The sequence below is a fragment of the Mauremys mutica genome, unplaced genomic scaffold, assembly GCF_020497125.1.
Source record: "Mauremys mutica isolate MM-2020 ecotype Southern unplaced genomic scaffold, ASM2049712v1 Super-Scaffold_100046, whole genome shotgun sequence".
In the NCBI taxonomy this organism is placed as follows: Eukaryota; Metazoa; Chordata; order Testudines; family Geoemydidae; genus Mauremys; species Mauremys mutica.
Window position 1 is genome coordinate 5,674,305 of NW_025423257.1, and position 13,202 is coordinate 5,687,506.

Below are 13,202 nucleotides of genomic sequence, written 5' to 3' on the forward strand. Positions count from 1 at the left end.
AGCTGCCTTTTATAGTCTCCTCCAGGTGTAAGGACACCTCTTTGTTCTTACTGTGGAAAATTACAGCAAAATGGAGTTTGGAGTCACATGGGCAAGTCACATATCCATGCATGATTCAGATCTGTACCGACAGTAGCCAGGAAGATTTCTTATGTGGATTGGAGTCTTCCAAAGTCCATTGTGAGTTAAGTGTTTCTTGATTGGGCACTTAACTTGCAAATTCCTTTCTCAAGAAGCTGACCAAATGCTTTACCAAGGCTACTTCAGAATTAAAACACATTGAGATACAAGTACATAGCCAATATTCATAACTGAAACTAGAAAAATGATACATGCATCCAGATAGCATAATCATAATCAGCAAATCATAACCTTTTCACAGACACCTTACACAACAATCTTTGCTGCAAATATATAGCAGTGGTTGCAAAAACGATCTATACAGTTACAGGTTATGTCAGTAACATCACACCCCCTCTGCTCTAACCACCAGCCCCCTCACACACCCCAGATCCAGGTATAGAACTAAGGAGTCCTGGGTCCCAGCACCCCCCTGCTTTACCCACTAGACTCCCCTCCCCTCCTCGAGTCAGGTATAGAACCCAGGAGTCCTTGGCTCCCAACCCCCCTGCTTTAACCCACCAGCGCCTCCCAGAGCCAGGGAGAGAACCCAGGAGTCCTGGCTCTCAGCCCCCTGGGCTGTACCCCACTAGACAGAATCAGCCATTCAGAGTGGAACTAGTCTGTGGTTTATTGCCCCCGGACAAGATCGCAGGGACAGCGTTGCCAGCGGCCGTGTGGGGCGCAACCCTGGGGCTCGCCGGTCGGGCTCAGATGGACGTGCTGTTCTCGATTTGTTGGGGATCCAGGTAGCGGTAGGGGATGGGCAGGGATTTGTTCCTCTCTTGGATCTCCTGGGAGAGCTGGGCCAGGCGCCCCTGGAAGGCTGCGATCAGCCGCTTGGGCTCCTCCTCTGTGAAGTGCTCGTCGGGGTACGTGCCCAGGGGTCTCTGCAAGGGAACGGGAGAGCAGTGAGGGACAACACGGAAGGGCTCCCTCACCTGGTGCTGAGATGCAGCCACCTCTGGGGTGGGGCAGCTGGTTACCCAGGGACCCCTCGCCCGGCGCTGAGATTCAGCCACCTCTGGGGTGGGGTGGCTGGTTATCCGGGGACCCCTCGCCCGGCGCTGAGATGCAGCCACCTCTGGGGCGGTGCGGCCGGTTACCCAGGGACCCCTCGCCCGGCGCTGAGATGCAGCCACCTCTGGGGTGGGGCGGCTGGTTACCCAGGGACCCCTCGCCCGGCGCTGAGATGCAGCCACCTCTGGGGTGGGGCGGCCGGTTACCCAGGGACCCCTCGCCCGGCGCTGAGATTCAGCCACCTCTGGGGTGGGGTGGCTGGTTATCCGGGGACCCCTCGCCCGGCGCTGAGATGCAGCCACCTCTGGGGCGGGGCGGCTGGTTACACAAGGATCCCTCATGTGCCCTAGAGCACAGGGAAGGTGTTTAACAGCTGTGTAGCAACACTGGGAAGAGTTCAGGCCAGGGAGGGAAGGAGAATCCTGTGGCCGGTTGAAACAACACGGTGGAATTTATGGGTGTTTGAACGGAATCCCCCAAAGTGCAGCTGGGCCGGGACACCTGGGTTCATGCCCCGGCTCATGGGAAATGTCAGCGGGTCCTTTATTGTTACCACAAGGGGGGGGGAGAACTCAGCTGAACGGCTCATTAAAGAGACACCCCCAGTCACAGCCCAGCGCCCCCTAGCGCCACCCTGGGGCCAGCCCCGCCTGCCAGGGGAGAGCACCCCCTGCCGAGCCCCCCGCCCTGCCCCACAGCGCCCCTCTGCCGCCCGGGGGCCAGCCCCGCCTGCCAGAGGATAACGCCCCCTGTTGCCCCTGCTCCGCTCCCTTCCCCAAAGCGCCCCCTAGCGCCACCCTGGGGCCAGCCCCGCCTGCCAGGGGAGAGCGCCCCCTGCTGCCCCTGCCCCACGGCCCCCCATAGCTCCCGTGTCCTCACCGAGTCCCCCAGCTCGCAGCAGAGGACCCAGAGGGTGTAGATGGTGATGCTGGTGCTGTTGACCTCCGGGATGGTGTCCAGGTAGCTCTCCAGGGAGGAGGTGCCCTTAGCCTGGGGCGGGGGGTTCCTCATGGAGGACGGGAAGTTGGGCATCCAAGCGCCGAGCTCGTACTGCGGCCCAGAGAGACCCCCCAGTCAGAGCAGCCGGGGACCCCCCAGCCCAGCCAGGGATCCCCTCCTCACCCCGCCCAGGGGGCACCAGTACAGGGAAGGTCTGGCTCAACCAAGAGGCCTGGGCACCCGGGGCTTGGTCGGAATCTCTCCCACGGCCAACGGGTGGGAGAATCAAGGGGGAGGGGGGTTGGGGTACTGAGTGCGGCAGTGGGGGAGGGTCCTGGGGGGCTGGGGCAGGGTCCTGAGGTGTCCAGGATCTCACTGGGGTTGGGTGCTGGGTGGGGGATTGGCCGCTAGAGCAGGGTCCTGGGGATTGAGGTGTCATTGGGGTGGGGTGCAGGGTGCGGGTGTTGGTGGCGGGATGCCAGGTCCCCATGCTGGGTGCCGGGATGTCAGTGGCTGGACCCCAGGGCCCCGTGTGGGGGGTGCAGGGTGGGGGTGTCGGTGGCTGGACCCCAGGGCCCTGTGTGGGGGGTGCAGGGTGGGGGTGTCGGTGGCTGCACCCCAGGTCCCTGTGGGGGGTAGGGAATGAGCCCCCCCCTCCGAGCACCTGGCTGGCCTCTCCCTACCTGCCCGTTGCTGAGGGCGGCGTGCCGGGCCGAGCAGCAGTAGATCCACATGGTCAGGTACTTGATGAGCTCAGGGACGCTCTGCAGGGACGAGGGGAAGCCTGCGGGATGGAGAACGGGTGTCACTGACCTGGCCCAGCCCTGCTCTGTGGCCTTGGGCTGGGACCCCTAGAGTCGGGTTCGATGCCTCCCTCTGCCGGAGCCTCCCCCAGTGAGTCGCTCCCCTGCTCCGGGTCTCAGCTCAGCCACGCGCCATCTCCCTGCCCTGCCTGTTCCCACGGCGGGGCCGTTCCCAGTCACCCCACAGCCCCATCCCACCACTGTGATCCAGGCCACCCTGTCCCTGCAGGGTCGCTGGCCCCATTGACTCCGATGGAGAGACACCAATTGACACCAGCTGGGATCTGGCCCCATTGACGCCAATGGAGAGACACCCATTGACACCAGCTGGGATCTGGCCCCATTGACTCCAATGGAGAGACGCCCATTGACATCAGCTGGGATCTGGCTGACAGACACGCAGTCTGGAGATGTCCCCCAGCCACCCCTGCATGGAGCCCGGTGACCAGCGGCTGCAGAGCTCTGGGTTCACATGGCCCTTACCAGATGCCTCGTTCCCCAGGAAGCCTTCATGGAAGATCTCGTCTGCCCAGGCCTGCAGCTCGCAGTCGGCCAGGACATGGGCGTCGCTGCGGTAATAGTGTCTGACGATGCCGGAGACGAAGCTGGAAAGAACAGAGATGTGTCGGCCTGGATGGGTCGATGCAGGCCACATCACTCCCCAGTGCACCAGCGTCACTCAGCCAGCATCACCAAACAGCCCAGTGGTACTGTGCACCCTGGCCGTTACCTAGTGTCCCCTCCACTTCGCCCTTTCCTAGCTGTGGGAGCATGGCCTGGTGGCTAAGCCGCCGGCCTGACCTCCAGGTGATCCTGGATCTCGTCTACAGCAGAGTTGAAGTTTTCATTTCAAATTAGACTTGCTCTTGTGGAAGTTAATACATTAAATAAGCATCGCCATTGACACAAAACATCTTGGCTTGACTGAAACCAAGTGTTTCCATTCACCCCCAATGAGACCTTTTCCCGGAATTTGATTTGGGGCAAAATTCCCAAAAGTTTGACTTTTCCTCTCCATTCTTGTGTATTTACAAGTTTTCATTCATTTTTCCTAAGCCAACCAATCTACCACACAAAGTAAGTGACGGGGGTTAGGATAAAGGCAGAGGAGGGGATGTGACATAGCTATCTTCAGTGTCTACATTGATCATAGACCTCTAATAAATCAGTCCAAATTGCTTTGAATTTTTCATGCATTCCCTTTCTCTGCAATGCCAGCCATTCGTTAGCTGTGTGATAAGCCAGATCACCAAGCCAGGCATCAATATTTGATGGGGATTGACTTTTCCATTGTGGTAGGGTTACTTTTTTAGTGCCCAAAGCTGCCCATTGGCACCACACTGCCTTGTTACTAGGGAACCTCCAGATATCAGGAATAGAATCTGTGACACACTGTACCTCAAAATAGCTCCCTGGAAAACCCATATGCGTCATTCATCAGAAGGGACCATTATGATCACCTAGTCTGACCTCCTGCACAACGCAGGTCACAGAATCTCACCCACCCATCCCTGTATCAAACCCCTATCCTATGTCTGAGTTACTGAAGTCCTCAAATCGTGGTTTGAAGACCTCAAGCTGCAGAGAATCCTCCAGCAAGTGACCCGTGCCCCACACTGCAGAGGAAGGCGAAAAACCTCCAGGGCCTCTGGCAATCTGCCCTGGAGGAAAATTTCTTCCCGACCCCAAATATGGCGATCAGCTAAACCCTGAGCATGTGGGCAAGACTCACCAGTTTATATCCATTTGTTCTTGTGTCCACATTGGTACTGAGCTTGAATAATTCCTCTCCCTCCCTGATATTTATCCCTCTGATCTATTTATAAAGAGCAATCATATCCCCTCTCAGCCTCCTTTTGGTTAGGCTAAACAAGCCAAGCTCTTTGAGTCTCCTTTCATAAGACAGGTTTTCCATTTCTCAGATCATGCTAGTAACCCTTCTCTGTACCTGTTCCAGTTTGAATTTATCCTTCTTAAATATGGGAGACCAGAACTGCACACAGTATTCCAGATGAGGTCTCACCAGTGCCTTATATAATGGTACTAACACCTCCTTATCTTTGCTGGAAATACCTCGCCTGATGCATCCCAAGACCGCATTAGCTTTTTTAACGGCCATATCACATTGGCGGCTCATAGTCATCCTGTGATCAACCAATACTCCGAGGTCCTTCTCCTCCTCTGTTACTTCCAACTGATGCGTCCCCAATTTATAACCAAAATTCTTGTTATTAATCCCTAAATGCATGACCTTGCACTTTTCACTATTAAATTTCATCCTATTACTATTACTCCAGTTTACAAGGTCATCCAGATCTTCCTGTATGATATCCCGGTCCTTCTCTATGTTAGCAATACCTCCCAGCTTTGTGTCATCTGCAAAGTTTATTAGCACATTCCCACTTTTTGTGCCACGGTCAGTAAGATTAAATAAGATTGGTCCCAAAACCGATCCCTGAGGAACTCCACTGGTAACCTCCTTCCAGCCTGACAGTTCACCTTTCAGTAAGAGCCATTGTAGTCTCCCTTTAACCAGTTCCTTATCCACCTTTCCATTTTCATATTGATCCCCATCTTTTCCAATTTAACTAATAATTCCCCATGTGGAACTGTATCAAATGCCTTACTGAAATTGAGGTAAATTAGATCCACCGCGTTTCCTTTGTCTAAAAAAATCTGTTACCTTCTCAAAGAAGGAGATCAGGTTGCTTTGGCACGATCTACCTTTTGTAAAACCATGTTGTATTTTGTCCCAATTACCATTGACCTCAATGTCCTTAACTACTTTCTCCTTCAGAAATTTTTCCAAGACCTTGCATGCTGCAGATGTCAAACTAACAGGCCTATACTTACTCAAATCACATTTTCCCCCTTTCTTAATAATAGGACCTATGTTAGCAATTCCCCAGTCGTACGGTACAACCCCTGAGTTTACTGATTCATTAAAAATTCTTGCTAATGGGCTTGCAATTTCATGTGCCAGTTCCTTTAATATTCTTGGATGAAGATTATCTGGGCCCCCCCCCGCCGATTTAGTCCCACAGTGAGGGAGGGGCGGACTGGGAAACTGGCCAGGCTTCTGACCAGGGTGAGATGGTATAGTCCTGGTGTGCAAGGCTGGGGAGTACTAGCTGGTGCCCTTCTCTGTGTGAGTCATGAGTGGCTCAAGGAGCTTTCATGCAATGTAGCTGGGTGCGTGGGGGCAGGTGTCTGAAAAAGAGCCATTTGGGGAATTCCAGTTTTTTTTAACTCAGAATTCTTTATGTGGCAGGAATAGGGCCGCCCAGGGGCAATTTGCCCCAGGCCCCAGGTCCTTCACTCGCTCCAGGGGCACCGGAAAACTCTTGCAAGACCCAGGTCCCCCGAGCTCCTTCCGCTCCAGGTCTTTGGCAGTGGGGGGGGGGGGCGGAAGGACCCCTCGCCGTGAAATTACCGCCAAAGCGGGACCCGCCACCGAAGTACTAGGTCTTCGGCGGAAATTCAGTGGTGGGGGCCTCCCGCCACGGGTCTTCGGGGCTCATCGGCGGCGGGTCCTGGAGCGGTAGGATCCCCCCACCGCCGAATTACCGCCAAAGCGGGGGCCCCCTGCTGCCGAAGACCCCAGGCCCCCTGAATCCTCTGGGCGGCCCTGGGCAGGAAAGCCGTGTTTCCAAGCAACTCTGAGCCAGTGGGAATGTTCCACATGCCATCTGCTTCCTCGCCACCCTCTGCCCCGGCTCCTGCTCCTTACCTCTCAATGGCCGACCAGATCTTCAGCCCATCATCCCTGTAGTAGTAGTTGGGGATGCAGTCAACCCCGCGCTCGTGGATGTCATCAGGGAAGCAGAGGGAGTTGTAGGTCAGGCAGGACATGCCCTTGGCCATCAGCACCTTGGTCCCCTCGATCCCCGAGCCCATGCCCTGGGAAGGGAGCAGAGACAGAGCCTTCAACCTCTGAGCCAGCGGGCGGGTTAGAATGAAATATCATCACGACCTATTTCAGCGCAATGAGACAACTGACAATACACCCCCGTGACAAATGTGCCTCCCCGATGTTTCACTTTGCGTTGTACCCCAGAAATGACCAATCACTCGCAACCTCCGGTGTTTGTCCAACCAGTTCTTAGAAACCTCCAATGATGGAGATTCCACAACCTCTGTGCTTGCTCCAGAGTTAACTTTCTTTAGAGAGAGAAAGCTTTTCCTAACATCTAACCTCAATCTCCCTTGTTGAAGATTAATCCCATTTCTTCTTCTCCTGCCTTCAGCAGGACCAGAGAACAATTGATCATCGTCCTCTTTGTAACATATTTGAAGACTATCAGGTCCCCACTCTCGGTCTTCTTCTCTCAGGACTAAATGTGCCCTTTTTTTTTTAACCTGGCCTCATAGATCAGGGTTTCTAAACCTTTTATCATGTTTGTTGTTCTTTTCTGGACTCTCTCCAATTTGGCCACTTCTCTCCTAAAGTGTGATGCCCTTTCCCCACCCAGTTCTCCAACTGAGGTCTCACCAGGGCCAGACAATGACCTCCTGGGTTTTACTCACAACACTCTCGTTAATACAGACTAGAATGATATTATCCTTTTCCCCAAGTGTGTCTAATTATTGCCTTATATTCCACTATAATTTCCAGATCCTTTTGAGCAGTAAGACCCCCCCAGCAGCCAATTATGTCCCAGGTGGGCATTGGATTTTCCCTTCCTCAGTGGTGCACTTCCCACTTGTCTTCATGGAATTTCAGCTTGTTGATTTCAGCCCAATTTTCCAAGCTGTCACAGTCGCTTTGAGTTCTAATCCTGCCCGTTGAAGTGCTTGCAACCCCTCCTGGCTTGATGTCAGCCTCAAATTATATCAACAAACTCTCCTCTCCGTAGTCCAAGTCATTCATGACAATAATGAATATTGCCGAACCAGGCCTGACCTCTTGTGGGACCCCACTAGATTCCCTGTTTGACAGCTGACCATTGAGAACCCACTCTTGGTGTCTGGTCTTTCAACCACCCATAGTAATTCCATTCAGCCCAAATTTCCCTGGCATGTGTCAAAAGACTCAAATCAAGATGCAAAGAATCCTGTGGCACCTTATAGACTAACAGACGTTTTGCAGCATGAGCTTTCGTGGGTGAATACCCACTTCGTCTGATACTTACTTGCATCCGACGAAGTGGGTATTCACCCACGAAAGCTCATGCTGCAAAACGTCTGTTAGTCTATAAGGTGCCACAGGATTCTTTGCTGCTTTTACAGATCCAGACTAACACGGCTACCCCTCTGATACTTGAAATCAAGATATATCACATTGTAGCGGGCCGGTGTGGCTCCCCTCCTCCCCGGGGAGGGTTGAGCCCCGGACACAGGAAGGGGCGGGGCTACAGCGTGGTGAGCCCGCCCCTCAGAGGGTCAGACGGCGACCCGGAAGGATAAAAGCCGGGCCTTCCAGCCCAGTCAGTGCCCAGCCACCGGGGAGAGCAGACCTGTCGGAGGGAGCTCCTGACGGAGGAACTGCTGGAGCCCCGGGCAGCTGCCTGGACTGGCCGGAGAGCACCCTACCCCGCTACTGGGAAGACCTGCCGGAGCTTCCCCGCGCCACCTACGACGAGGAGCCCGTAGGAGCTTCCCCGCTACCGTGCTGTTACCCCGAGGAACCCCCGGAGCACGATGGGCCGGACTTCCCTGGGGAACTACCCGATCTACCCCCCAGCCCGGGGGGTGAGGAACCCATGCAGTGGGACTTCCCGGCACCAGACGCCGTGGACCAGGTAGGACAAGAGGGGGATATTGGAAGTGGCCCGGGGGCAGCCGACCTCAGTCAGGCTGCTGACCAGACCGAGCCCATGTCAGTGTGTTGCGGTCAGGATCCCCACTGACCGTCAGCGGTGACGACCGCTGCCTAGGGCCCCGGGCCGGGACACAGTGGAGTGGGTGGGCCTGTGTCCCCCCTGCCACCCCACTCACGGGTGGCAGTTATCCCCCTCTCGTTACTGCTCAGCCCCTGCAACCAGAGGCCTGAGCCCCTGTACTGTTCCCTGCTCAGCCTGCCGCAAGAGGCCTGAGCCCCTGTACTGTTCCCTGCTCAGCCTGCCGCAAGAGGCCTGAGCCCCTGTACTGTTCCCTGCTCAGCCTGCCGCAAGAGGCCTGAGCCCCTGTACTGTTCCCTGCTCAGCCTGCCGCAAGAGGCCTGAGCCCCTGTACTGTTCATTGCTCAGCCTGCCGCAAGAGGCCTGAGCCCCTGTACTGTTCCCGGCTCAGCCTGCCGCAAGAGGTCTGAGCTCCTGTACTGTTCCCTGCTCAGCCTGCCGCAAGAGGCCTGAGCCCCTGTACTGTTCACGGCTCAGCCTGCCGCAAGAGGCCTGAGCCCCTGTACTGTTCACTGCTCAGCCTGCCGCAAGAGGCCTGAGCCCCTGTACTGTTCACTGCTCAGCCTGCCGCAAGAGGCCTGAGCCCCTGTACTGTTCCCGGCTCAGCCTGCCGCTAGAGGCCTGAGCCCCTGTACTGTTCACGGCTCAGCCTGCCGCAAGAGGCCTGAGCCCCTGTACTGTTCACGGCTCAGCCTGCCGCAAGAGGCCTGAGCCCCTGTACTGTTCAGTGCTCAGCCTGCCGCAAGAGGCCTGAGCCCCTGTACTGTTCCCTGCTCAGCCTGCCGCAAGAGGCCTGAGCCCCTGTACTGTTCCCTGCTCAGCCTGCTGCTAGAGGCCTGAGCTCCTGTACTGTTCCCTGCTCAGCCTGCTGCTAGAGGCCTGAGCCCCTGTACTGTTCACGGCTCAGCCTGCTGCTAGAGGCCTGAGCTCTCCTTGTACTGTTTGCCGCCCAGCCCCTGCACCAGAGGGCCTGGGCCTTTCCTAGACTATTGGTACTGTTTGCAGCTCAGCCTTGCAGAAAAGGCCTGAGCCCCCACTGACTCTGTCTTTGTCATCTAGCCTTAAAGGGACAGGACAGAACCCCCGTGAGACCAGCGGGCCGGTGTGGCTCCCCTCCTCCCCTCAGAGGGTTGAGCCCCGGACCCGCCTGTTACACACATCTACTGCTTCTCCCCAGCCACAAGGCCAGCAACGCTGTCCAAGAAGGAAATTAGGTTGGTTTGGCTTGATTTGTTCTTGACAAATCTATGCGGGCCATTTCTAATCCTATGATCCTCTGGGCACAAATTGATTGTTTAATAATTTGATCCAGTATCTTCCAGTTAGACTGACTGGTTTATAATTCCCTGGGTCCTCTTTGTGCTTTTTTTCGAAGGCAGATGCCGTGTTTGCCCTTCAGCCCGCTGGGACCTCACCCGTCCTCCAGGAGTTCTGGAAGTTAATTACTAACAGTACCGATGAGCTGAAAGCAGAGGTTGTGCCCGCAGAGCCGTATGGTGCACACACCAGGACCAACTGAGATGGAGGCTGGAAATGCTCTCCAGGAGGTTCCCAATGTGGTTTTCATTGCAAGACAATACGGGAAGAGAGCTTCAGGGGTTCCAGATGAGGCTGGGACCTCGGAAACAGGCACATTTTACTCCAAGTACATGGCTCTGGGAGGGGAGTGGGGGCTTTTGGTTAGAGCTGGGGGAGCTGGGAGCCAGGACTCCCGAGTTCGGTCCCCAGCTATGGGAGGTGAGTGGGATCTAATGGTTAGAGAAGAAGGGGCTGGGAGCCAGGACTCCTGGGTTGTCTCCCCGGCTCTGGGACAGGAGTGGGGGCCTAGTGGTTAGAGCAGGAGGCGCTGGGGCCCAGGAGCGGGGATTGGGAGCCAGGACTCCTGAGTTCTCTCCCCAGATATGGAAGGGGAGCGGGGTCCAGTGCCCCTGACCGTGGGGTCCTCTCACCCTTTCGATGATCTCTCCGCGTCTGAGTAGCAGGGTCCTGCCCATGACATTGGTGTGCAGCGTGTAGCGGGTGTGGGGCAGCAGCAGCTAGAGAGGGGAAGAGACAGGGGTGGGTGAGGGCAAGCAGGGAGCCACTCCCCACCCTCACCCCTGCACGTATCTGGGGGGTAGGGGGCAAGGACCTGGCCCCTCCAAGAAACCAGCAGCAGCTCCTTCTCCCTCTTCTTCCACGAGGTCAGGAAGGTGCTGGACCGCGATGGGTAGAACACGGCCAGCGTGGGGCACGCCCAGCCTGGCACGCCAGGCACAAGCACCCGCCAGGCACATGCACGTGCAGCTGGGCACAGCTGGACGCCGGCAGCGGGGGCCCGTCTGGCACGCTCCCCCTGCTGGGCTCTTCTCTCCTGCACATCTGGGCACAGCTGGCTGGGGGTGGGGGGGCAGCCCGGCCCCTCTCTCACCTTGAAGAGCGGGTGGCACATGGGCAGCTGGCGCAGGGTGGCCAGGGCGAAGGCCTCGTCGATCAGGTGGGTGAGCAGCAGGTGGCTGACGGCCTCGTGCACCAGGAACTCGGCGTAGCGCACCCAGGTCTTGGCCAGGATCCAGTCCCACTCGGCGTCGCTGGGCAGGAAGATGGGGCTGTCGGGGCCTGGGCACTGGCTGAGCTGCGGGGGGAGAGGCACAGCAGGGGTGTGGGGGGCGGGTTGGCGCAAGCCGGGGGTGTGAATCCTGCTGCTTCCCCCAGGGGAGCCCAGGGGCTGGGGCCCGGGGGCCAGGATGAGGGGACATGATGGTGCAGCAAATCCAGTGTTAGGAAGAGGCGACCCACAGAGCTGGGGTGTGTGTGCACACACGCAGAGCTGGAGTGTGCATATACAAGCAAGTGGGCACACGCATGCAGACACAGAAGGGTGTAGGGGGATAAGGGAACCAGGACTCCTGGTTTCTCTCCCTGGCTCTGTAAGGGAAGAAGTGGGGAGGTCTAGTGGTTACCGCGGGGGAGGGCGGGGGCTGAGTTGCAGGACTCCTGGGTTCTCTCCCCGGCTCTGGGAGGGGAATGGGGTCTAGTGGGTTAGCACAGGCGGGGCTGGGAGCCAGGACTCCTGGGTTCTCTCCCTGGGCCAGTCCCTTAGACGACAATGCCCAGCCCTGGGACTGTGTAGGGGTGGGGGCTGCATGGGGGCCCCGCCAGGCAGCGTGTGGGGGCTGTTACCTGAATGGCTATGGGGATGAGCTCCCCGGAGGGCTGCAGGTGCAGCAGGCAGAGGGGCGCGGCGATGTACTGCTGGTAGCCGTTGATCGTGTTGGCCGGGACGCCCTCCAGGATTTTATAGTCAGCGAGGAAGATGTTCCCTTTCTGCAAGGCACAGGGGGAGCAGAGCAGAGTCGGGGGCCAGTGCATCTGGGGGTGCAGAGTGGGGGCCCCAGGGCACAGGGGAAAGCTGGGATGCCAGTGCTGTGAGCTTCCCCACAGCAGTGCCCTGGGACTAGCCCCTGGAGCTGAGTGGCCAGTGCGAGCGCAGCCACTGGGGCTGGAATTGGGCCCGCTGGACACCGCTGACCCGTGGCTGCTCGTGCCTGGAGTGATGCTGGGGAGGGAGCCAAGAGCTCAGACCGTGGCCGAGTCCCCCCAGGGGTGTCCCCGGCGCCCCACTTACCTCCAGCTCGTCCTGCAGGCTGCTGCTCTCCCCCAGGGAGGAGGCCACCATGGCCGGCGTGACGGGGAAGTTGCAGGGGAGCTCCGTGCAGCGCCGGATCATCACCGGGTGGACCCCGTTCAGGAACTGGTACCCGAAGAACGTGTCCTCTTGCCAGTGCGCCCGCACGTACTCTGGGGGGACACGGGTAGGGCAGCCGTGGGGTTAATGGGCCGGGACTCAGGGGAGCCGGGTTCGAGTCCTACCCTGGGTGCCTGGAGCAGCTTGCGGCGTCTCTCGGGCCCACGGCCTCCCCCTGCTGGAGAACGGGGCTAACGGTCCAGCATGAGGGGGCCCTGATCTCAGTGAGAGTCTGGGCAGCACCTGGCACAATGGGGTCCCCGGTTAGGGGAGGGGAGGTCTGGGCAGCACCCGGCACCCGGGGGTCGGGGTGGTCTTGTCAGGGCCTGGCACAAGCAGCACTGCTGTCTCTAGCCGCTTGCGTCACACCCGTCCCAATCACCCTGCTCTGTGTGGGGGGGCTGCGGTGGGCCCAGGCGAGCAGGACTCAGGGGAGGCATTGGGGGGTCACCCACCTGTGATCGGGGTCTTGTTGAAGCAGAAAACCTTGTTGATGTTGTCCAGCTTCGCCCAGGAGTTGGTGCAGCTCAGGAAACCCTTCAGTCGCAGCTCCACCTGCCTGGGGGCGGGGGGGGGCAGAGAGACATGTGAGATGGGGATGGCCGTTTCTGCCCCCGACAATAACAAATAGGGCCCCCCTTTCCCTCCCCCCCCCAGAGATGCACTGGTGGCAAAGTGGAGCCACACTTGGGGAAGCTTCCCTCTGTCAGAGCGATGGGCTCAGGCTCTCAGCAGACTCAGGCAGCATGGCTG

At 57.8% G+C, this 13,202-nt stretch overlaps 1 protein-coding gene across 1 annotated transcript in view; it reads right to left on the reverse strand.

Annotated features, from left to right (window-relative positions):
* Positions 1-751: 751 nt before the first annotated feature.
* LOC123358365 (hydroperoxide isomerase ALOXE3-like) overlaps positions 752-13,202 on the reverse strand; it is a 28,736-nt gene continuing 16,285 nt past the window's right edge. The window contains exons 5-14 of the mRNA XM_045000925.1: positions 12,905-13,008; positions 12,330-12,502; positions 11,885-12,028; positions 11,133-11,336; positions 10,672-10,758; positions 6,613-6,782; positions 3,366-3,487; positions 2,763-2,863; positions 2,020-2,190; positions 752-1,010 (exon numbers count right to left, since the gene is read on the reverse strand). Of these exons, the coding sequence (XP_044856860.1) occupies positions 831-1,010; positions 2,020-2,190; positions 2,763-2,863; positions 3,366-3,487; positions 6,613-6,782; positions 10,672-10,758; positions 11,133-11,336; positions 11,885-12,028; positions 12,330-12,502; positions 12,905-13,008 (1,456 nt within the window). The 3' untranslated portion in view covers positions 752-830. The remainder of the gene's footprint in view (positions 1,011-2,019; positions 2,191-2,762; positions 2,864-3,365; positions 3,488-6,612; positions 6,783-10,671; positions 10,759-11,132; positions 11,337-11,884; positions 12,029-12,329; positions 12,503-12,904; positions 13,009-13,202) is intronic.